Below are 23,541 nucleotides of genomic sequence, written 5' to 3'. Positions count from 1 at the left end.
TAGCAGAGGCGGAGACCTCAGCACGTAGCGCCCGTCTCACCCTCTTGTGCCCCTGTGGTTTTTGGATGCTTCCCCCCACCCAAATACCATAGGAGATCCAGGGCATTTTTGAAGACTTTGTTTCTCCTGCCCCATGGTGGGCATTTTTTAGTTTACTGGGTTTGGGGGATGCTGTCTGCTTTTCACAGAACAGCCCAAATCAGCCCTGGCTCACTTACCTTCCAGGATGTGGCATATTGTCACCTTGCTATGAAATCATTTTTGGTTTCTATTGCTTGCTTCCTTTTTAGACAATCCCTATACGGCGTCACAGGGATGCGGACAGGTATGTTTAATCCTCCCTTTTCTCTGCCCCGTCCTCTCTTTTAAATACTAGCAGCTCATGTTTCTGTTAGCCCATGGACGTTTCCAAAGTGCTCTCCTCCCAAAGGTCTTGAGGAGGCAATGCTTTTTCTCAAGTTGACATCAGTGCCCCTTCAGGGCTCTGTGATTTTGTCAGTGTGATGATCCCTTCTTTCAGCATCGATCACACGGTATTCCTACCTTCATGCCTTAAATGGTCTTTGCAAACTTCATTGGATGACAAAATGTTACCGTTGCTTGCTGGCCAGCCTTCTGGTGATGAGCCTGCCTGCACTTGGCAAGGCTGGTCCTTGGGTGCCAGGCACCTAGGTTGGATCACTGGGCCTGTGCTAGAATGTTTTTCAGCCTAATAGGACCTGCCATCATTTATGACTTGCTGGTGGAGTTTTTGAGAACTTTCATGCCACAATGAGGCTCCCAAGGAGGAATTTGGTAGAGGATGCCCATCTTGCAGATTGGCAAATTGAGTCTCAGTGTTACTAGAGTGTTCCTTTAAGTAAGTAGATCACAGTATATAGAGCTGGAAGGGACTTTGGAGGCAATATAACCCAACACCCTCATTTGTACTCATATGAGAAAACTAAGGCTCAAAGAAGATTAAGGAGGCATGCCTGAGGTGACAGAGTAAGCATCAGGGGAAGGATTTAAACTCCTGCCACTTGGCTCTGGAGTCAGTGCATCTGGGTTCAAATCCAGCCACAACCCAGCTCTTTATATGGGAGCTAGGGCTTAGGGCTTTTGATTCTTGAGTCTAATATTCTTTCTTCCACTTGATGCTGCTTCTCAACTCACTCTCTCTTGAGTTTTTTTGCCTAATTCCCCAAGGCTCTGGTCATTCTAGAATACTCCCAGCACACACTGTCACTCAGTCTCTCTGTCTCTCTCTCTGTGTCTGTCTGTCTGTCTGTCTCATACAGATACACAGACAGACACACACGTGTGCCCACACACACACACACACACTCAATTCTGATTATTACTAACTCAGAGCCCTCATATAACCATCTCTTGGCAAATGCTGACTGAGTTTGTTGTTGAACATATGGCTCTAATTAACACCATACTTTTCTGCATGTGGGGATTTTTCCACTGTGTTTTCAGCCTTTCCCATTAGCTCTCTGAGGGCAGAAATTGTATTGCCCATTTCCTCTCTCTTGTTTCAGGTGTCCAGGACTGGGTCTGCGCTTTCCATGGTGTAACCCAGTGGCCATCTAGCATTTATTATTGGCCACCGGCCATGCATATCATTTAACTAAATAAGCATTTGTGTATTAAACACTTGCTATATGGCAGTCACTGTGCCGAGGGCCTGAGGTTACAAAGACAGAGAAATCATACATTTCATGCCTTCAGATCTATAAGAATTAATCAAAGACTTTCTGTGTACTGATTCCAGTACCCTGGGCACTTGTGGCACAAAGAAAAGGTAGAGTCGAGTCCAGTCCCTGCTGTCTAAGGGAGTCTTGGGCTGTTTCGTTCTCCATTCTCTTCTCCTTGCTCTCTGTCCAACCCAGGGAAGCCTTACTAACTTCAAAACAAACCCAAGCAACACGGACCATGAGATACAGATGTGCCAGGTCATCTCATCCATGTCCCTACGGCTGGGCATGGCTGTCTGACTTGGAGGGAGGTGTGGGAGGTCCTTCTAGCTGTGCCTTGAGAGGAGTGTCTCCAGCCAGGGGACGATCAGGAGCAGAATGGGTCTCCTTTCAGGAATGCACCTCCAAAGGGGAAGGCTGAGGAGGACACCTACGATGAAGAGCTGATGGTGACCATTGAAGGGCTCAGCTTGGCCAGGTGAGGCTCTTATGGATTTCTCCCTCCCCAACAAGGAACAAACCCAACAACTAGACCCCTGGAATCAAATATTTTAAAACTGAATCCCAACTTAAATGCTCAAATAGACTCTTAGATCAAGTACTAGAAGGGAACTCAGAAGCCATTCAGTCCAACTCCCTCATTTTGCAGGTGGGGAAACTGAGGCATAGTGTGACTTGCCCAATAAGAGTCTGAGGCAGGAATTGAACTCCAGTCTTCCATCAAATCCAGTATTGTTCACTCTACCAAGTTGTCTCAACAGGCAGGAGGCATTTTCTGCTCAGCAATTTTAGGACTGGAGCTAGTGCCCTAAGCTCTTGTGTCTAGGGAAGCTAGTTCTCACTTTTCAGTCTTTTTTTTTTTCATCTTTTCCTCTCTTCTGTGTCCCACCTTTGTGACATTTTCCCCCTCTTACCTTTTCCCCATTTCTATAGGGTCGGTCTGTTTTATCTCCATCTTTTGGATCTAAGCATGGATTCTGGCTCAACAGGTGCCTTGTGGTTCTGTCCTAGTTAGGAATGGATGCATGTATTAAGGGGAGGAAGATATGTCTATCCCAGTGAGGAGGTGGATTCAGTGGCTTTCTTAGAAATGAGGAACTTTGCTTTGCCTTCCACTTCTGCCATCTTCATTCACCCATTTGAATTCTAGGTCTTGTGTTCTTGAGTTCTAGGTCTTGTGGGACTAAGTATATTGAGAGCCCAAGCTTATGTCTCTGACACCGACTTTCTGTGATATTTGGGACTGATGGGACAGAGCAGGGAAGGGATGAATTTAACTTTCCGGAGAGTCCTGAGCCACGTGCTTGAATGCTGGACCTGGAGTCTGGAAGGCCTGAATTCAAATCCAGCCTTATACACTTAATTTACTAAGTGTGTGACCTAGGGTAAAGGACTTAATTTCTGTCTGTTTCAGTTTCCTCAGCTGTAAAAAGGAGACAATAATAGCATTGATCTCCCAGAGTTTGTTGTGAGGATCAAATGAGATAATATTTGTAAAGTGCTTAGCACAATGCCGGCACATAGTAGGTTCATTATAAATGTTATTTTTTATCATTGTCATCACTTATGGAAGCAGTATACTGGCTCTTCGGAAATAGGTCAGTGCCATTTAGGCCAGAAGAAGCTAAGCCCCACCACACTAGAAATTGTGAACTATGGATTCTCTAATTCCCTTTCCTTTGATTTTTATAATTTCTATTCTCTAGCCTCCACCCTGACCCACTCTGACACCTGATCCTTAGACCCATCATGGGTGTTGCCTTAATCTTTTAGATTTATTTCCACATAGAATATCAGACTTGCCAGAAACCACTAGAGGGCATCAAATCAAACCCCTTTATTTCCTGGGGGTAAGAAATTGAAGTAGAGAGGGGCGGTGAATTCATAACGTCATTGATCTCAAGCAGGAAGGAATCTTAGAGGCCTTACCATAGTCCAACCTTACTGTTTTATAGATGATGGAACTAAGGGAAGAGAAATGATTTGTCTGAGGTTATATGGGAAGTTAGTGGCAGAATCTAAGCTAAAATCCCCAGGTCTTTCTGACTCCCAGCCCAGTGGTCTTTGTGGCACCCTAAAAAGTATGATAGCTGCCTTCCCCAGAATCCAGCCTCTCACCAGGTGCCCACAGCCCTCACCCAACCTGGAGTGCCCCGGGTATGCCATCCCAAGTCTCTTGTGTCTACTTGTGTTCATGCCTGCACCTTGTGCTTCCACAGACCTTGCTGCTGTGGTAATTCCGATGATTTCTACACCATTGGGACATTCTTTGTAGAGAAGAACTTTGAGAAAGAGGTAAGTGGTGATTTTAGCCTAGAAGTTGTGACTTCACAGGACCTGTTCCTATCCCATTGTGTTGAGAGCCATCCTGAAAGTCTGTTTAAATTAACTAATGTAATCTAGTGTTTGGTAAACCCAAATATCCAAGCTTTGGGGATAAGAACTCAGTATTTGACAAATTTTGCTGGGAAAATTGGAAAAACAGAATGGCAGAAACTAGGTTTAGACCAATATCTCACACCCATACCAAGATAAGATCAAAATGGGTATATGATTTAGACCAGTGATTCCCAAAGTGGGTGCTACCGCCCCCTGGTGGGTCTGCAGCGATCCAGGAGAGTGGTAATGGCCACAGGTGCATTTATCTTTCCTATTAATTGCTATTAAAATTTAAAAAAAATTAATTTCCAGGGGGCTAAGTAATATTTTTTCTGGAAAGGGGGCAGTAGGCCAAAAAAAGTTTGGGAACCACTGATTTAGACAAAAGGTGATCCCATTAGTAAATTAGGGGAACACAATTTAGCTGTGAGATCTATGGAGAAGGGAAGAATTTATGCTCAACCAAGAGATAGAAAACATTACAAGATGTAAAATGAATCATTTTGATTATATTAAAAACTTTTTGTACAAACAAAATCAATGCAACCAAGATTAGAAGAGAAGCAACAAACTGGGAAAAAATTTTTCTAACAAATTTCTCTGATAAAGATCTCATTTCTAGTAACTAAATCAAATTTATAAGAATACAAGTCATTCACCAGTTGACAAATGGACAAAGGATATGAATAGACAGGTTTTACAAATAAAGAAACTAAGGCAAAGAAAAGCTAAGTGACTTGTATTATGTTATAAGCCTAGTAAGTGGCACAGTTTGGATTTGAACCTATGTCCCCAGCAAACTTTGTACACTTCTCCAATTCTATGCTTTCTCTAAGGAAGTCAAGTCTGCAGCCCACAAAGTTTGGTGACTTGTTCCAAAGTCCTGCAGTGGTGGTTTGTGGATTATATCTGTTATTGTTTCAATCATTTTAGTAGCTGCTGTCTTGGGTCTTGGCAAAGTTTTGAATCCTGTACTGTTTGGTGGCTTCTTTCCGTAGGGCTTGGTAGAGATGACCACATGGGTTGTTTCATACAAAGGGACCCCAGTGGGGACCCCTTTTTGCCTGCTAATAAATGTTTATTGACTGAATGACTGCTGTGCAGAATACCTAGCTATTCTCATGTCTCCCTATCCCACTGCCTTTTCTTTCAGTACCGAACCATGCCCGTCCCCAGGGTCCGTAATTACTTTGCCTGCGCTGGCTTTGTCTTCTTTTGCCTCTTGCTCATCCACACTTTAGTGATGCCCAAGTAAGTTCAGGTGATTTGAGGTTCATGGGACCAGAGAATGGGCAGAGTTGGAAGGGGTTTTAGAAGTTATCAAATTGGGGCAGCTAAGGTGCAGCAAGGTAGGTAGCGTGCCAGACCTGGAGAAGGGAGGTCCTGGGTTCAGATCTGGCCTCAGACACTTCCTAGCTGTGTGACCCTGGGAAAGTTGCTTAACCCCCATTGCCTAACTTTTACTGCTCTTCTGCCTTGGAGCCAATACATAGTATTGATTCTAAGATGGAAGGTAAGGGTTTAAAAAAAAATTGGGCCAGCTGGGTAGCCCAGGGGAAAGAGTGACCAAATAGAGAACAGATGGAAGTGGCTTTGCCTGTCTCTCAAAATCAGCCTCAGTATTCCAGCCATCAGTTTTCTTGGGTCACCAAGGGATAGTCTAGCCAGTTACTCAGTAACCCAGAGCATCTTTGCTTCCTTGGCTGTAGGACTGCAGAAATGGGGGTGTCCTTTGGGATTGTGGCCTGTGTGATGCTGCTGGTCTTGGTGGCGTGTTTTGCTGATGATTTCCTGGTGAGTGTCTGAACCCTTCCTGCCAGATTCTTCCAGTGGGGTTACTCTGGATGCTGGTGGTGACCCAGTTCAACACTGGTATCGTGGTTGGCCATATGTTGAAGGCTTGTGCTGACATGTCATGGGGCCCAAAGGACTGAATGGGATCCCATTCAGTGCCCCTTCTTGTAGACTGGTACCTGGGTGAGGATTGGACAATGCTTCTGTTCCTTCCACTGGCCTGGATTTAGTTCCTTCCTCCTAGTTCCTTCAGAGACATGCCTCACTCAGGAGGCACTCTTGTCCTGAGCATTCCCTGCCTCTGCTGGGTAGCTCTGACCTTCCTTCCTTCCCTCCTAGAAGCTTTACCTGATTAGTTCCACTCTTCTCAGACTGGATAGATGTGGAATCACAAAGATCCGAGTTTGAATCCTCATGCTGCACTTAATAGCTAAGTTAACCCTGGGCCAAGCCATTCAACTTCTATGTGCCTCAGTTTCCTCATCTGCAAAATGAGGGACCTCTAAGGTTATGATTCTTTATGTTGTCATCTCTTCCCTTTGCATGCATCTTTTCTCTTAGCTCAGTGCCTGGCACAGAGTCAGTGCCTGATACGTTACCCACTCTTCAAACCTCTAAAACCAGGGTGGGAAGCTACATCTTACCATAGCAAGGGGTCCCTGAGGGAGGGGTTATCTCACCATCTGCCTGGAGGCTACTCAAAGGCAGAAACTCTTTTCCTAACTCCTCTCTCTCTCTCAACTACCAAATCTCGGCTTTCTCCGCTAGCCACCTTCTACGTCCACCCCAGAGTGGGAATTCTCTGTTTTAGAGCTTTGCATTGACTCCAACTCTGCTTATGTTTCAGAGGTTCTGCCCAGAGCAGTCATGCCTGCATGCCCTCAGGACCATCTCTGAGAAGGTGGAGACAGAGCCACTGTTGAGGCTGTCCTTGGCCGTCCTGACCATTGGTAGCCTGCTGACTGTGGCCATTGTGAATCTGGTAGGTCGCCTTTGTTCTGTCCATCTGTGGAGGCCAGCTCCTCTCTCCCTTGGGCGATGTCCAGAGCTTCCCCTCCCAGTGACAGAGATGCCTCCATTTCCAGGAACGTAGCAGTCTACGATCCTGCTTGTGGCCAGATGACCCTCTGTCCGGCAGCCAGAGTCTACTGGCCTTGTATATGGCAGCTTCTCTAGAAGAACCTTGCCTGGGCCATGCGTGGAGGTTTCCAGAGGCTCAGGCTGTTTCCTTTCTCAGGAAAGGGCCAGCAAGGGCAAGAGCAGGTTCTCTGCCTTCTGGGTTGTCTTTGAACCCATACTCTTGGCAGAGATGTGCTGGAGTCAGCTGGACCTGGCTCCTGAGAGTCAATCGTTAAATTTTTAGCCTGAGCATTTACATTTATGCCTACCAATGAGGGCTTTATTTAACGTTTTGTTGATTTTCTAGAATTAAGAAAGTGATGGAGAAATACTAATAAATGCAGATCAAACTTAAAAGTGTATCCCAGGGTTCATCTAGATAGCTTAGCAGATTGAGAACCAGGCCTAGAGAAAAAAGGTCCTAGGTTCAAATATGGCCTCAGACACTTCCCAGCTGTGTGACCCTACCACTCTTCTGCCTTGGGACCAATACACAGTATTGACTCCAAGACAGAAGGAAGGGGTTAAAAAAAAAGTAGGCAGGACTATGCCAGAGTTTCAAAGGACTTCAGAAATCAGGATATTAGAGAGCATCTAGTCCAACCTCATTCTTTTTCATTAAAAAAAATTTTTTTTTTAAAAACCCCTCACCTTCCATCTTAGAATCACTACTGGGTATTGGTTCCAAGGCAGAAGAGTGGTAAGGATAGGCAATGGAGGGTTAAGTGACTTGCCCAGGGTCACACAGTTAGGAAGTATCTGAGGTCAGATTTGAACCCAAGACCTCCCATCTCTGGGCCTGACTCTTCAGTCCCTTGAGCCATGCAGCTGTCCCCCCAACCTCATTATTTTAAAGAGGAAACCGAGACCTAGAGAGAGAGAGAATGACTGTTTCTAGGGGAATATGGTGGAAAAATGGGAAAACCTGGGCTAGAATCTAGGTCTCTTGAGTCCATAGTCTAGGAAAGGATCTTTCCATAGACCCATCTGCTTTGAAGTTTACAATGAGAGTTGAAGAAGGGACAGTAGGGGAGGATCTTCAGAGTCCCAACCTTTGAGAGATGAGCATGAACCCAAAGCAGGTACTAGCCTGGGACCTTGCATGATTCCATCCTGATGCATGGGTCGCTGTCTTCCACAGTTATTTCTGCCACCATCTCCAAAGCATTCTGGGAACACCACTGAACTGAGTCATAGGAACAGCACCAACATCGAGTGTTTTGTCCTTCCGGTGAGTAAAGGTTGGGTCTTGGACCCTGGTGGGAATTCTAGATCCCTTGTCTTCTGACTGAACTGCCCACAGCTCAGGCTTCTGGCTTCTCCAGCTGGCTTTCCATGCTTTGGAAACTACAATTAACTTTCATTCCTCGGACAACAGCAGAACAGCACGGAAAATTAAAAACAGGATAAATAATACGAATATTGATAAACAGATCATAGGATATAAAATATAGGAGCCATAAAGGGGGAAACTGAGGTCTGGGGAGGGAAATTGTTTTGCCTGTGGTCACCCATCTACTTACTGATAGAAGTAGGGTTAGTCACATAGAAGCACTTACTTCTCTTTCACAGTTTGACTTCTAGAAAAAGCTAATTAAAGTCATTGCTTACATTTCTTCCCTGTTTACTTCTCCACCCCCTTGCAGTCTTGTCTGAAATTGCTCTCTCTGGGGTAACCAAAAGTCTCAGTTGCTAAGTCCAATAAGCAGCTAGGTGACACCTAGAATAAGGAAGACCTGAGTTCAGATTTGGCCTCAGACATTAGCAGTGGGCAAGGCATTTAATCACTGTTCGCCTCAGTTTTCTCAACTGTAAAATGGGGATGATAATAGCACCTACTTCACAAGGTTGTTCAAATGAGATATCTGTAAAGCAATTAGCTCAGTGTCTGGCACCTAGCAGGCACTTTACAAACTATGCAGTCCCTTTCCTCATCTTTATCTTGATCCTTCCCCTTCTTGACTCCCCTTTAACTTTTGACAATATTGACCATTACTCTCTCCCCTTCTGGAGACTCTCCATGCTGCTTTTTCCAGGATTTCACCTCCTACCTTTGGAACCATGCCTTCTCATTCTCCTTTGCTGATTACATCATTTCCCACCCTTAGCTGTGGTAGGTGTTCCCTGAGGTTTTGTCCTGGGTCCTCTTCTGATCGATCTCTCTCTCTCTCTGTCTCTCTCTCTGTCTCTCTCTGTCTCTCTCTCTGTCTCTCTCTCTGTCTGTCTCTCTCTCTCTCTGTCTGTCTCTCTGTCTCTCTCTTTGAACCCTTACTTTTCTCTCTTAGAATCAATACTGTAATGAAGTAATTTAGAGAATAGAATAGATATTTATCATGAGTAAGAAATACCTAGGGATAGGAGCTTGGCTGTCAGCTTTGAACACTAAAAGTGGCAAGGGCTAGGCAGTTGGGGGGTAAGTGACTTGCCCAGAGTCACACAGTTAGGAAGAGTCTGAGGTGACATTTGAACCCAAGACCTCCTGTCTCTCTATCCATGGAGGCACCTAGCTGATGCTGATGACTTTCTGTACATTTTCATTAGGTGATCTCATTGCATCTGTGGATATCATTTCTACTCTGGTTACTCCCAAACCCCTATCAGCAATCTTAATCAGACAATGCTAACTGCCTAAAGGAAATCTCCACTTCTTAAAAACATCTCAAACTTGGTGGGTTTCAGTTAGAACTTGTTATCTTTCCCCACTAAATGTACCCTCTCTCCAAACTTTCCTATTTCTTTTGAGGATTCCATCTTCTTCCTGGTTGTTTAGTTTTACAACTTTCGAGCAGAGCTTTACCTTTACCAGGTGACCTGGGCTGTGCCCCAGATGCAGTCAGCCTTAGCGTCACAAATCTTGCACCAGTGATAGGGAGGGACGCTTTCCATTCTGGGGTTCCTGACAGCATCTGCCTTCTGCCTCAGCCCTTCCGTCTCCTACCTCACTCTTATTCCCTGACTTCCCTCCCTCTGTCAATAATAGACTGCCAGGTCTGACCACTCCTATCACTCTGGGTGCTTGATTAGTGTAGGATCTGCAGTCAAGGATCTACTCCCACAGACCATCCCCAACCCCAGAGTAAGCTCAGCCCTGATCTTGTGGTCACTCTCCTCCTCTGCCCTGAATTTCCCCATGTCCCCTGAGAACCTCCCTCTGTGGGGCTGTGGAAAGAGCTCCAAATTTAGCCAGAAGACCTGAGTTTGAATTCCCTTGTCCTCTCTGCTATAAAATGAGTGGGCTGGACTAGATACCCTCCAGGGTCCTCTCTAGCTTATACTAGAATGTTCCTGTAAGGATTCTTCCATCTTTTGGTACGTCTTCAAGACACTCAAATCCTGCCAAAGGTCAGCGGCTTCTTCTCTCACACTTCCTGACACACAAGGCATGGAGGAGGGGTTGGCATACTCTGTGCTTCCCACTGCCACTTCCAGATCCTTCCTTGGCTCTGCTCACTCAGCAGCCTCCTTCCTTCCTTCACATTCTCAGATGTTCATTTCCTCCTAACCTCAGTCTAAGGATCTTGAGGGCAATTCTCCCTCCTCCCCATTAAGTTCAGGATCTGACCCATCGTCTTCTGGTCCAGTAACCCTGACCTGCCGATTCCTCATCATTCTCAACTCCCACCACCCCTGCCCCCTTAATGGGTCTCATCCAGCTCCTAGGAGCCCTTTCTGGGGCCAGATGCCAGCCTCATTAGAGCCTGAGGCTTCATCCTATTCCTTCCAGAGTCCTTGTCACCTGGGAGCCCGAGTAGCAGTGGGAATAAACCAGCATTCAGTCTGAGATCTCCATGCTTAGCATCCCTGTTGTACCACATTCTCTCCCTGTATCCCTGCCCACCCCAAACTCAGCTGATGCAGTCATGGCGATGGGATTTTAGCCTCCTGCCTCTGTCAGCCTGTCTCCTTCTCCTGTATCCATTCACTCGCTGTTGATTTGGCTTCCATGTCTCATATATCTCTCGGCTCTTCTCCACATACACTCCATCCTTCCTCAGGGGCTCAGGCCCTCCTTGGCTCTCACTTGGTGGGTTGCAGCAGCCTCCTAGATGAGTTTCTAATCGCTTGGACTCTCCTCTCTCCAGCCTAGCTGCCACAGGTTTGCTTCTCTCCAACTCAAGAGCCTTCAGTGGTTCTCTATGAACTCTAGGATAAGTTATCTCCTAACATGGCCCTGGTCTCCCAAAGATCATGCTGCCTCACTTTACACAGCCTGTTTTCTGGGTGGTCTGACCTATTTGCTCTTCCTTGTGCTTGACCTTCCATCATTTGCTTCCATGGTTTTTTTTTTAATGAACTCTTCCCTCATGCCTGGCATCATTCCTCTCTCCCTTCCACCTCTTAGGGTCCTTCTCCAAGGCTTAATTCAAGGCTCTTTCTCCAGGCAGCCTTTCTTGATTTCCTCCTCTTGTTCCTGTTCTGCCTATTTCTTTATACCCATTTACATTTGGCATCTCTCCCTCCTCTTTGTTTTTGTCTTTTCTTTCCCAGTTAACACGATTCCGTGCATGTAGTAGGTGTTTAAGGAATGCCTGCTGAATGGAAATAACAGGCCCTTTAGAAGAGACTATGTTGGATATCCAGACAATCAATGAGAGATTTGTTGTTGTTCAGTGGTTTTTTAGTCTAACTTTTCGTGACTCCATTTGGGGTTTGCTTGGCTAACATACTGGATTGGTTTGCCATTTCCTTCTCCGGCTCATTTGAGGATGAGGAAACTGAGGCAAATAAGGTTAAGTGACTTGCCCAGGACCACACCGCTAGTAAGTGTCTGAGGCTGGATTTGGACTCGGGTCTTCCTGACTTCAGGCTTGGTGCTCTATCCATTGTACCACCCTGACAAATATGAAAATCCACAGGTCTGGGTTTGGACTTAATAAGTATGTGGGCAGGGACTTGTCCTAAAGAGGTGGGGAACACTGAGTGTGCGAGATTCGAGGCACTTCCCCATGTTCTTGGCTGGCCTCTTGGCCCTGACGCTGATCCTGCCCTTTCCTCTCCTAGTATTATGTCTACAGCTGTATCCTGGCCTTCATTGCCTGCTCCATGTTCCTCCGGATGAGCCTGGAGCTGAAGGTGGTGATGCTGACAGCATCTGCCATCGCCTATCTCACAATCTTCAACACTCGCTCAATTCCGGATTGTAACTCCTGCCTAGATGGAGATGGAGACGATCTGAGCGATGAGTTGCCCCCCAGACCAAGCTTGCCAAGGTTTGAAAAAATGACGTTTTTTGGGCTTAAATTGGTCTATATATACAGCAGATGTGGTGTGTCTAAGGCTTGGGGGGTGGCCTTTATTTGGGGGGATTTTTTTTCAGTATGTACCTATATCTTTTTTATTTTTTCAAACCCTTACCTTCCATCTTAGAATCAATGCTATGTACTGGTTGCAAGGCAGAAGAGTAGTAAGGGCTGGGCAAAGGGGGTTAAGTGACTTGCCCAGGGTCACACAGCTAGGAAGTATCTGAGGCCAAATTTGAACCCAGGACCTCCTATCTTTATTTCTGGCTCTCAATCCTCTGAGCCACTTAGCTGCTCCCAGGAACTGAGGCAAATAGGGGTAAGTGACTTGCCCAGGGTCACACAGGTAGGCAGCATCTGAGGCCAGATTTGAAGGTTCGTCTTCCTGACTTCAGGCCCTGTACTCAATTCACTGCACCATTGTAGCTGCCCATCTACATCTTTATAAATCCTTTCTTCTCTTAAGGGAGCTTTCATTTTTTTTCAGCTTTTTTTTTTTTTAAAACCCTTGTACTTCGGTGTATTGTCTCATAGGTGAAAGAGTGGTAAGGGTGGGCAATGGAGGTCAAGTGACTTGCCCAGGGTCACACAGCTGGGAAGTGGCTGAGGCCAGGTTTGAACCTAGGACCTCCCGTCTCTAGGCCTGACTCTTACTCCACTGAGCTACCCAGCTGCCCCCAAGGGAGCTTTCATTTTGAAAGGTATAACTTCTGTTTGGGAACAGCCTATTTTTGGACCAAGATGGTGATTAATAACAAACATGGCTATTTTTACATTTGTATAACAGTTTCTGCTTTTAAAAACACAGTCTCATTTGGGTGTGAAATTCTGTGAGTTAATAGGTGGTATTTTTCCCCATTTTCTAGGTGAGGAAACTGAGGCACAAAGGCTTAAGGGATTTACCCAATGTCACCCAGTTATAAAATCTAGAACTTGTGGGGGCTTTCGGGGACACCCCATCCATCCCCTTATTGGGGGCCCAGAGAGGGAAGGTGACTTGTCGGTGATTCTAAAGCTACTTAGTGGCTGAGAAAGGATGGGTTTGTGGTCTCCCAGAGTAGCTCTTAGACCCGGTGGAGTGTCTGGAGTTTCTTAAGGGGTTCTGGTGGAGGCCTTTCCATCTGTCCTCCTGACCCCTGGTGGGTCTGGGGAGGTGGGGGCGCTCCCCTTGGCCCAAAGAGATTAGAGGAGGGGGTGAGGGAGTGGAAGTTCTGGTATTCCTACTCCCAGCCCGGGCCAGGGAAGGTACGGCTATGCCTTCGGGTCCCCAGAGCCTTCTGCTCTGGTGCTGGGTTCCTTCTTTCCAGGAAGCTGGTGAATGGTCGTAGTGGTGGTCTACACATTTGGTGTTTCCCAAGCCCTAATCCGTCCTCGGGAAACTACTCGTTGCCTGTCATGCTAGGCACGTGCAGGCTTGGGAAGGAGGCACCCAAGGGGTTTGCTGCCAGACGATTCCCCGAGACCAAGTCTTGGTGGCCTAGACCCACTGTAAGATTAAAGTGAATATCCAAGAACTCCAAGTATTACATTTTATAAAATTTATTAATAATCACTTGAAGTAGAAGAATTTGTAAAAGGAACAAAAGTAAAAGCCTGAGTAAAACCTGCTTTCCCAGCCGTGACCTGGGGTGGAGCTACACAAAACGTATATCTTCCCTACGTTAGCACGTAATGTGGGACACTGGGAGAGAGTCCCAGGGAGCAGATTCTAATCATACACCACCAAAGGCTAAATACACCTCGGTGGGTCAGGGCTTATTAAATTTGAAATCAGGAGTGTCTATATCTCAGCTCCTGGGTCTGAGTGGTAGAAAGAGAGTCGGAGGGGTGGGTCACGAAACTTGGGTTTGAATCCCAACTCTGACATTTCCAGGGTGATCTTGGCCCGGTAATGCTCTTGAGCCTCATTTTTCCCAACCTATAAAATGGGGAGAACAACATTTGTTCTACCTGCCTCGTGGGATTATTGTGAGGAAAGGGCTTTGTACTCTTTATCATTTTTTGTTTTTGTTTTTGTTTTTTTAATTTTAAACCCTTTACTTCTGTGTATTGACTTATAGGTGGAAGATTGGTAAGGGTAGGCAATGGGGGTCAAGTGACTTGCCCAGGGTCACACAGCTGGGAAGTGTCTGAGGCCGGATTTGAACCTAGGACCTCCCGTCTCTAGGCCTGGCTCTCAATCCACTGAGCCACCCAGCTGCCCCCTTTATCATTTTTTAACCATTCTTTATTGCATTTCCTCCAAGAATTTGTCTCCCGTGAAAGCAATATGACAAATATGGAAATATGTATTATAATTGTGTTTTTTAAAGCACTAGATAAACATGATAAATATGTAATTTGTCTCTTGGGCAATTTGCCTGGCTTTGTGTGTATCTATCAGTGCTGGTGGGGATCTCTGGGAATATCTGTGGAGTTACACACACCCCCCATCCCTAAACCAGCCCTGAGGAGGCAGCTTCTGGCACGATGGGCTTGGAGACAGAAAGACGTGAGTTTAAATCCAGACACAGACACTTACTAGCTGTATGATCTTGGGTAAATCGTTTAACTACGGCATGCCTCAGTTTCCTCAAGTATAAAAAAGTGTTTGTTGTAAGGATCCTACAAGGTAGTATTCATAAGATTCCTGGTGCAGTGCCTGCCACATAGTAGGAGTTTAATAAATGTTTCCTTCTTTCCTTCCTACGTCCAGCTGCCTAACTCCACTATTCATGAAAGATCTGAAAATAATGGTCAATTTTTACCTGATCCTGTTTTATGTCACCCTGATCCTGCTGTCGAAACAGGTACCCTGGATGCATCAGTGCCCCCTTATCCCCTCCTGCCACCCTCTCCCCTCCTCCCTGGCAGTGATGGGGAATAAAAAAGGGGAGACCCAGCATGGGGAGGAGCTCGTGGGACAACATCAGCCAATTGTTGGCAACAAAGATCGTGTTTTTGACATCTGGCTATGTGCGTGTGTGCTGTGGGGTAGCCGTGGTCTTCTAACCCTTTACAAAGGACATTCTGGCCTCAGTAGCTCCTGCTTGCCCTTCCTTTGCCAGCCCAACTTTTCATGTTGACATGACTGTGTATGGCTTGTGCCCCTCATCAGATGGGGGTGGGGGGACGTCTTGGTAGGGGTGGACATGTCTCCCTGAGGGAACACTGTGCCTTCTCAGCCTGGGCACTCTTTGTGGGCAGGGATGGTTGCTCCTCACCCTGAATTCAGAGGGGGGCTCCCTGGTTTCACAGACCATCCCCTCAGTCTGGGGGTTCCCTGAGGGAAGAGCTGTCTGCTCTCTCTGCCTCCCTGTGAGCCCTGGGGTGGGTATATTGAACCAAAAGGGGTCATATCCTGGGCTTTTCTACAGATTGACTATTACTACCGCCTGGACTACCTGTGGAAGAATAAGTTCAAGAAAGAACAGGAAGAATTTGAAACTATGAAGAACGTGAACCATCTGCTGCTGGAGAACGTCCTCCCTACCCACGTGGCTGAGCACTTCATTGGGGACAAGCTCACCGAGGTGCAGGGCCCAGGCCAGGGAGAGGCTGGCATCAGCCATCCTGGTGGCAGATTTCATTCATTGTGGGTGTTTTCTGAGGCTGGCTCTGACTCCGGTGGTCACCACGCTCGAGTCACTCGCTTTCCCGTGCCTGCCCACCCAAATGCCACCCTAGCCAGTCACAGGCACCTTTTGCCTGGTGTGAATAAGTCCTGAGCCCCCATGAGCCTTTAGGGGTTGAGAAGTGGAGAGAGGGAGGCAATAGCATCCGTTTCTCAAAGGGATGATCTTCCCAGGAAGCCTGGCTTGAAGGGCACTGCTTAAGATGCCCTGGATTATAGGCTCCAGGAAGGTTTTGCATGGGGGGGGGGGGGAAGGAGAGAGACAGACAGACAGACAGACAGACAGAGACAGACAGACAGACAGAGAGAGACAGAGACAGAGAGACAGAGAGAGAGACACACACAGGCACAGAGACAGAGACAGAGAAAGACAGACAGACAGAGACAGAGAGAGACATACACACACACACAGACAGTGAGAGAGAGAGAGAAAGAGAGAGAGAGAGAGAGAGAGAGAGAGAGAGAGAGAGAGAGGGAGAGGAAGAGGAAGAGGACCTGTGATCTCATGGTGTGGGGCACTGGTCACTGGGGAGAGAGGAGGTCCCCCTCTATCCCCCTCTAGCCACTTCATCTCCAGGGTGCCAGCATGTGTGTGCATTCATGTATGTTGGCAAGGACCCTAGGATGAGAAGCCATACCCCAGCCTCCCAAAGTCTGAACCACCGAGACTGGGGCAGCTGGGAGGCCAGGGAGAAGGGCTATTACTAAAACCCCAGACTGTCTCCCTCCCCTTCCTGTCCCCTCTCCCTCCTCTGAGGTGAGGTGAGGAAACTCCCTCTAGCAGTGCAAGAAGGTACTTTCTCTGAAACTTTTGGTCACAGCATTGGCTAGGGCCCAGAGAGGCCAAGTTGTTCATCCAAGATCACACAGCTGCTAAGTGTCAGAGGCAGAACTTGGACTCAAGTCTTCCTGCTCCCATTATAATATAAAGAGAAAAAACAACAACTTTTCTTTCAGAACAACAGCGGGACTTGTAGGGAAAAGAGCTGCCGTTGTCATTAATATCATCGTCATCGCTATTATTATTTCTGCTAAGAATACCTTCTGTTTCTGCAGAGCCTGAAGATTTACAAAGTACTTTCCTCATAAAAAAGAAATAAAAATGAAAAAAGGAAATCCCGGAATGTAGACAGAGCAGATATTACCATCTTACATATATCCGTGAGAATCCCAGGCTCATAAAGATAACATGATTTTCTCAAAATCTCCCAGCTTACAAATGGGTTTAAACGCCAGTCTTTGGGCTCCCAGACTGGTGCTCTTCTCCCTGTGCCCCAGGACCCCCACTCTCCCCAAGAGATCCCCCTCGAACGGCTGTCTCGCCTCCTGTCAGATTCTGATGTTCCCTTGGGGATTCCTCTAGTGCAGGACTTTTTCGCCCGATGCTTACTACTCGTGATACAAATGAGAACAAACATACCCAAGACCTTAGTCTAGAGTTGATATTCTTTGATCCTTGTGGTAACCCTGGGATGGAAGCAGGGCAAGCGTTCCCATTTCACAGACAGGGAAACAGAGACACAGGGAGCTTGATGCCTGCGACTTAAGACTAGGCAAGAATAGGGTCTTGGCTCTCAGGTCAGAGCTCCCAAAGAGCCTCATCTCCCAAAGAGGGCACCTGGTGGTCTGATGTGCCCAAGCCTGGGGTGCTCCTGGGGTGGGGTGGGGTGTCGGGCAGGAGTTGGAGGCTCTGTGGGTGGGGGTTTGGGGGCAGGAAGTAAAGTGCCTCTCTTGTCTCCCTGCTGACCTCAGGACTGGTACCATCAGTCTTATGACTGTGTTTGTGTCATGTTTGCCTCCGTGCCCGATTTCAAAGTGTTCTACACCGAGTGTGACGTCAACAAAGAGGGCCTGGAGTGTTTGAGGCTGCTCAACGAGATCATCGCCGACTTTGACGAGGTGAGGCTGGGGCCGAGAGCGGGAGGGGGAGAGGCGCCGCTCAGCCCCTGCTCGCTTTGGGATGCAGCGGATGGCATCTTCCTTTGTGTGCTCTAATAAGAAGTTTAGATTCCTTTCCTAATTCCATTTGGCTCGGGCTCCTTTAAAAAGGTGCCGTGCCAGGATACGCAGTGACGGCCGAGAGAGGGGGCCAAGACAAATGCCGGGGAGCTGAGGGGTGGGGGGCGGGAATCAGCCTGGGGTTCGGTGTTTGCCAGAGATAAGAGCAGGATGCATTTCTTTAGCGTTGTTGCTGTTGGGTCCCACCCTTTATGACTGCATTGGGGGTTTTCTTGGCAAAGATACTGGAGAGGTTCGCCTTTTTTCTTCTCCAGCTCATTTGACTGATGAGGAAACGGAGACCAACAGGGTCAAGTGACTTGTTCAGGGTCACATAGCTAGTTAAGTGTCTGGGGCTGGATCTGACCCTGGCGCTGTAGTTTACAAAATACTCTTCACCACAGGTATATGAGGTAGGAAGGTGGAGCAGATATGAGGAGGCTGAGGCTTAGACAAGTGATTGCTGTATTGGAGCATGGTCTGTGAATCAGATCTGGGTTAGAATCCCACTGTTGCCACTAATGCTCCGATTGGGACAAATTGCTTCCCTTTATTGGGTCTGAGTTTCCTTATCTCCAAAAAGAATGGAGTTGCCTAGATGCTATCTCTGAAATTATTTCCAGAGTGAATATGCTCTAATTCTGTAATAATATTATCAAGGGGGCAGCTGAGTGGCTCGGTGGATTGAGAGCCAGGCCCAGAGACGGGAGGTCTTTGGCATTTCGCTTTCCTTCTTTCCTACAGTTGCTGCTGAAGCCAAAATTCAGTGGTGTCGAGAAGATCAAGACAATTGGTAGCACCTACATGGCAGCCGCTGGACTCAGCCTCACCCCTGGGCAGGAGAATAACCAGGTAGAGTCCCAAACTCTCAAGTCTAATAACTTAAAATAGGTTATTTGAATTATATATATTTATATATTATTATATAATAAAAAATGAGATCAAGTATAGAATTGTAAATCCGAAACTATATTGTTTGTAAAACACACACACACACACACACACACACACACACACACACACAGAGGAATTTTAACAAAATTATAATAATAGCATCTAATTTACATCTCCTTCTCTTTCTGGCCTTTTCTTCCCATGTCTAACAGATTTTGCTCCTTTCTTTTTTTAAGTCTCACAACACCCATTTCTTTTTTTTTTTTTTTTTAACCTTTAACTTCTGTGTATTGGCTCCTAGGTGTAAGATTGGTAAGGGTGGGCAATGGGGGTCAAGTGACTTGCCCAGGGTCACACAGCTGGTAGTGTCTGAGGCGGGATTTGAACCTAGGACCTCTTGTCTCTAGGCCTGACTCTCAATCCAATGAGCTACCCTGCTACCCTACAACTCCCATTTCTTAAAGCTTACAAAGCCGTTTCCTTACAATAATATTGTAAAGTAATAAAGGCATAATTATTCCCATTTTACAGATGAGGAAAGGGGAGCTCAGAGAGATTATGATTTGCTCATGGTCATATAACTAGTTCGTAGGTATTGACATATATTCTATTGATGCTACTCAATAATTCTGTGACCTCAAGACAAGCCACTTGACTTTTCTGGGCCTCAGTTTCTTCATAGGTAGAGTGAAGAGGTTGGACTGGCTGATCTCTCTGGCCCCGTTCAACTCCGATATTTCATAACCATTTTATGGTTATCATTGCTAAAGCAAGGATTTAAATTTAACTTTCTTGACTCCAGCCTGGAGCTGTGCCACCTATCTGGATTGATGACCTCAAAGGGGAGCCTTTCCCCATCTCCATTGCTTTCATGGATAGCAGAGTCAGGGGCTCAAGCTCCCCTTCCTGCTTGGTGGCCAGGCATGGTACCCTAGTCTCTGCCTCCCATTCCTACCTGCTGCCTCCAGAAACCTCACCTGCCCTAGCCACGTACCATATCCTGGTTCTACTTGGTTAGCTAGAAAGGTTTCATTTAAGGCCTACGGTGGCTGTGCACGGGAGCAAATAGGGAAGTGCTGTGGGGTGTGAGCAAGAAAAAGCACTTTTCTGGGGACACAAAAGCTCTAGAAATGTCTGCCTTTGTCAGGATCAGGAGCGCCAGCACGCCCACATAGGCATCATGGTGGAGTACAGCATTGCTTTGATGAACAAGCTGGATGGCATCAACAGACACTCCTTCAACACCTTTCGCCTCCGGGTTGGTGAGTTCACCTAAGAAGTCGCAGGGGATCCTAATGGTGGACAGAGGCAGAGTGGATAACTTTGTTGAGTACATCATCAGCCTGCTTCCAGGAAGGCCCACTTTTTAGCCTTACTTGAGGTCGGAAAGCTGCCTCTAATTTTGTTCTCTAAAATTTCCATGGAATCTTCCTTGCTGACAACATTTCAAGGACTGGGAAATTTTTCCGAGTGCCTAAACTAAGCCATATTTTTATTTCATCTAGGATCTTAATTTTTAAAAATAAAATTTTTATAATTATAAAAATATTACAAAAAAGCTGATAAACAGCAGCTTTTCTTCCCTTACCTTGGATCAAACTGACTTTCAAACTACCATTGGTTATTTTTTTTTCAGTAAAAAACTAAACTCACCTCAAGTTCTCATTTTGGGGGTGTAGTCTATATTCAGACCAGTACTGCTCAGTTTGGGGAAACAGATCTCTGTGGTTTCCATCAAAGCTCTGCACTGAACTCACTACAAATACTTTCTTCAGGCATCAATCATGGGCCTGTCATAGCCGGGGTGATCGGCGCACGAAAACCTCAGTATGACATCTGGGGAAATACAGTCAATGTGGCCAGCCGAATGGAGAGCACTGGAGAACTTGGGAAAATCCAGGTAAAAAATGAGAGGGGGGGAGAGAGAGAGGAAGGAAGAGCAAGGAAGGGAGAGGGAGGGAGAGGGAGAGAGAGACAGAGAGAGAAAGAGGGAGAGACAGAGATACAGAGAGACAGATGAGAGAGAGTACACTTCTAATGAAATCAGAGGCAGTTGTGCTGGAAAGAATGCTGGAGTGGGGGCTTAGGAGTCCTGGCTTTATTACTGAATTGACTATGTGACTCCAATTGGGCAAGTTGCATCCTCATCATGGACATAAACTGGGAAGGTCCTTAGGGAGCATCTAATTGAATCCCCTCATTTTTATAGAGGAAACTAAGGTCTCTCCCTAGGATTTTCCTCTTTTGTCAATTTTGTGGGTTTCACTAGATGACCCCTAATTTAGGAGTCTATCCTCTGTCTCCTGATGTGCAGGACATCTCTTCTGCCCAATCAACAAGCATTTTATTGTGCCAGACACTGTACTAGACATTGGGGATACGGACAAAAATGAGGTGGTCCCTGCCCTCAAGGAATTTATATTCTGACAGGAGAGAAAACATTTATGAATATAAGTACATATAAATATAAGGTTATTTCAGAGATGAAAGGGAATTCCCCCTGCTGATGAAATTACAAGTGTTTTTTTTTTTGGGGGAAAAAAAAGTCAAAAAGGACACTAGGTGGCTCAGTGAACAGAGACAGGCTTGGAGATGGGAGGTCCTGGGTTCAAATCTGACCTCAGACACATCTTAGCTGTGCGACCCTGGGCAAGTCACTTAACCTCAGTAACCTAGCCCTTATCACTCTTCTGCCTTGGGACTGATACTTAGTTATTGATTCTGTGACAGAAGGTAAGGGTTGAAAAAAAATGCCAGGTGTACTCTCTTCTCCCACTCCCACCAAACAACGTCCTCAGGGACTGACACAGCACCTTGCATATAGCAGGTGTGCGATACATTCTTACTCAATGGATAAATGGACCTCCGACTCTGTAAGTCTCTGTGTATATTCGTTGAAGTCCAGCCCGAGTAGTGGAGCAGAGACCCTGGATTCTCCTAAGGGCAGGCTGGGTATGGATCCATGGCCATGTTGTTTGCTAACCAAGAAACGGTTGGCCCCTGGTGGGTGAATTTTCCTGTCCACAGCAGCTCATATATACTTCTGTTAAGTGTGAACTGCACAGATAGAAGGTAATTATTTCTAGAATTCCCACTCTTGAGATTTAGCTCCTCTTTCACAAAGGCAAAGATTTCGGTTTGTTTTCCTTCGCAGGTTACCGAGGAGACCTGTAACATCCTCCAGAAGCTGGGCTATTCTTGTGAATGCCGGGGATTGATTAATGTTAAAGGCAAAGGCGAGCTACGAACTTACTTTGTCTGTACTGATACCACTAAGTTTCAAGGGATGGGGCTAAACTGAGGAATTGCACTGGACCGTGAAGTTTAATTACTTCGCCCTTCTTTTGCAAGTCAAGGAGAGGATCGGATGACAGGCTCAGCACTTGAAACTTTCCTGACGGGTGGAAAAAGCTTATTATCTCCTTGCTTCGGAAATGCTTTAAAGAACTTTCCATCTCTTGGACTTGAGACTCTGCTTGGGGACTAAACCAACTACAGTATGGAGCCTTTTAGAAAGACCTCCTAAAAAGCTCGGCATCAAGGTACCAAGAGCATGGCAGATACCAAGCTTCCGGAGCCTTCTTGACCCAGATCTCAGAGAGCTGTTCCTGGGACAGAAGGCAGGAGTTTGGATTGTAACTGTGCCCTGGATGCTGTTACACCACAGGGTGCCATCTTGTGACTTCATAGCAACAAAGACACTCTTTTGATGGAAACTATTTGATATATAATCAGTTCCTATATCTAAGGTTGCTTTAAAATGAGTTTTCTGTCGGGCTTTGGATGGGCCCCTGACTCTGCTCTGATTACCTATAGGAGGGATCGCTTCTGCAAAAGGACTATGGGAATGAACATCAGTTGACTTTCTTAGTAAGTTAACAACAGGGCCGGATGGTGGTTTGAGATCCCTCTTAGTTCTGGGATTCTGTACATCTCAGATAATACTTGTGTTCAGTGGGGAGGTGAACAAAGGAAGAACAAAAAACCCCTAGTGGCATTTTTTCATTGCTAGGAGATTCCAAACAATGGGGTGTGTTTAAAAGGAAATATTACTGCAGATAATTACTAATTGTTCCTACTTGCCATTCTTCTGTTTCCCCTTGATCCCTTGGGTTTGTTCTAAATGGATACCTTTTTAATGAGACATTTTAGAATAGTCATTGTTGGAAAAATTAACCTTTAAGTTTGTCTGTCTTCTGAAACTGACTTTTAAAAGGCCAAGAAGTCAGCGCTATAATTCTGGGATTTTAGTTTTTTTATTAAATGGGGACACCTTAGCTTTAAAATCCTCCTTTCTCTGCAAGCATTTCTGATTTGATTCTCTCAAGAAGGTAGCGGGAGAGAAAAAGCCTTTATTAAGGAGCTAAGGTAGGCTCGGCTTCCCATCCCCACCCATCTATCGTCTGGGTATTAGACACATTGGTCCATATGTTATAAGGATGTGAGAAATCATCTGCTTTTTAGCTAGACCGTTTCTTTATAGACCAGAGAAAAACAGTGGGATGTACTGTTGAGAGAACAGCCTTGCCTGTGTGAACCTACCTGAAGAAGTATCTCCCTTTACTGTTTTGCCTTGCAACTGGAAACTAGTAAGACCTGAAGGAACCATTCTGCATATAGAAAGGAAGATCCTGAAAAATCCAGGAAGCCAGGCAGGGGATTCCCCTAAGAAGAAATCTTTTCTAGTGGTTGTGCAGGTGTGATGTCCCACCTAACATTCTACTTCTCAAAAAATGCAGACAGAGTGACTCTCTTTATTAACTCTGTTTGGAAGCAAACCAGGTTTAGGAAATATTCTTTGATTGTAAGAAAAGCAGTGTCT

At 46.1% G+C, this 23,541-nt stretch overlaps 1 protein-coding gene across 1 annotated transcript in view; it reads left to right on the top strand.

Annotated features, from left to right (window-relative positions):
- The window catches only part of ADCY7 (adenylate cyclase 7), a 57,880-nt gene extending 35,810 nt beyond the window's left edge, over positions 1-22,070 (top strand). The window contains exons 6-20 of the mRNA XM_044659725.1: positions 291-325; positions 2,077-2,160; positions 3,902-3,977; positions 5,215-5,312; positions 5,771-5,855; positions 6,703-6,837; positions 8,116-8,205; positions 11,976-12,184; positions 14,910-15,003; positions 15,571-15,726; positions 17,580-17,726; positions 18,570-18,677; positions 19,867-19,981; positions 20,495-20,619; positions 21,874-22,070. Coding sequence (XP_044515660.1) covers positions 291-325; positions 2,077-2,160; positions 3,902-3,977; positions 5,215-5,312; positions 5,771-5,855; positions 6,703-6,837; positions 8,116-8,205; positions 11,976-12,184; positions 14,910-15,003; positions 15,571-15,726; positions 17,580-17,726; positions 18,570-18,677; positions 19,867-19,981; positions 20,495-20,619; positions 21,874-22,020 — 1,704 coding nt within the window. The 3' untranslated portion in view covers positions 22,021-22,070. The remainder of the gene's footprint in view (positions 1-290; positions 326-2,076; positions 2,161-3,901; positions 3,978-5,214; positions 5,313-5,770; positions 5,856-6,702; positions 6,838-8,115; positions 8,206-11,975; positions 12,185-14,909; positions 15,004-15,570; positions 15,727-17,579; positions 17,727-18,569; positions 18,678-19,866; positions 19,982-20,494; positions 20,620-21,873) is intronic.
- The last annotated feature ends 1,471 nt before the right edge of the window (positions 22,071-23,541 follow it).

This window comes from Gracilinanus agilis, chromosome 2 (assembly GCF_016433145.1).
Source record: "Gracilinanus agilis isolate LMUSP501 chromosome 2, AgileGrace, whole genome shotgun sequence".
Lineage (NCBI taxonomy): Eukaryota > Metazoa > Chordata > Mammalia > Didelphimorphia > Didelphidae > Gracilinanus > Gracilinanus agilis.
This window is presented reverse-complemented; position numbering and strand designations above follow the sequence as displayed.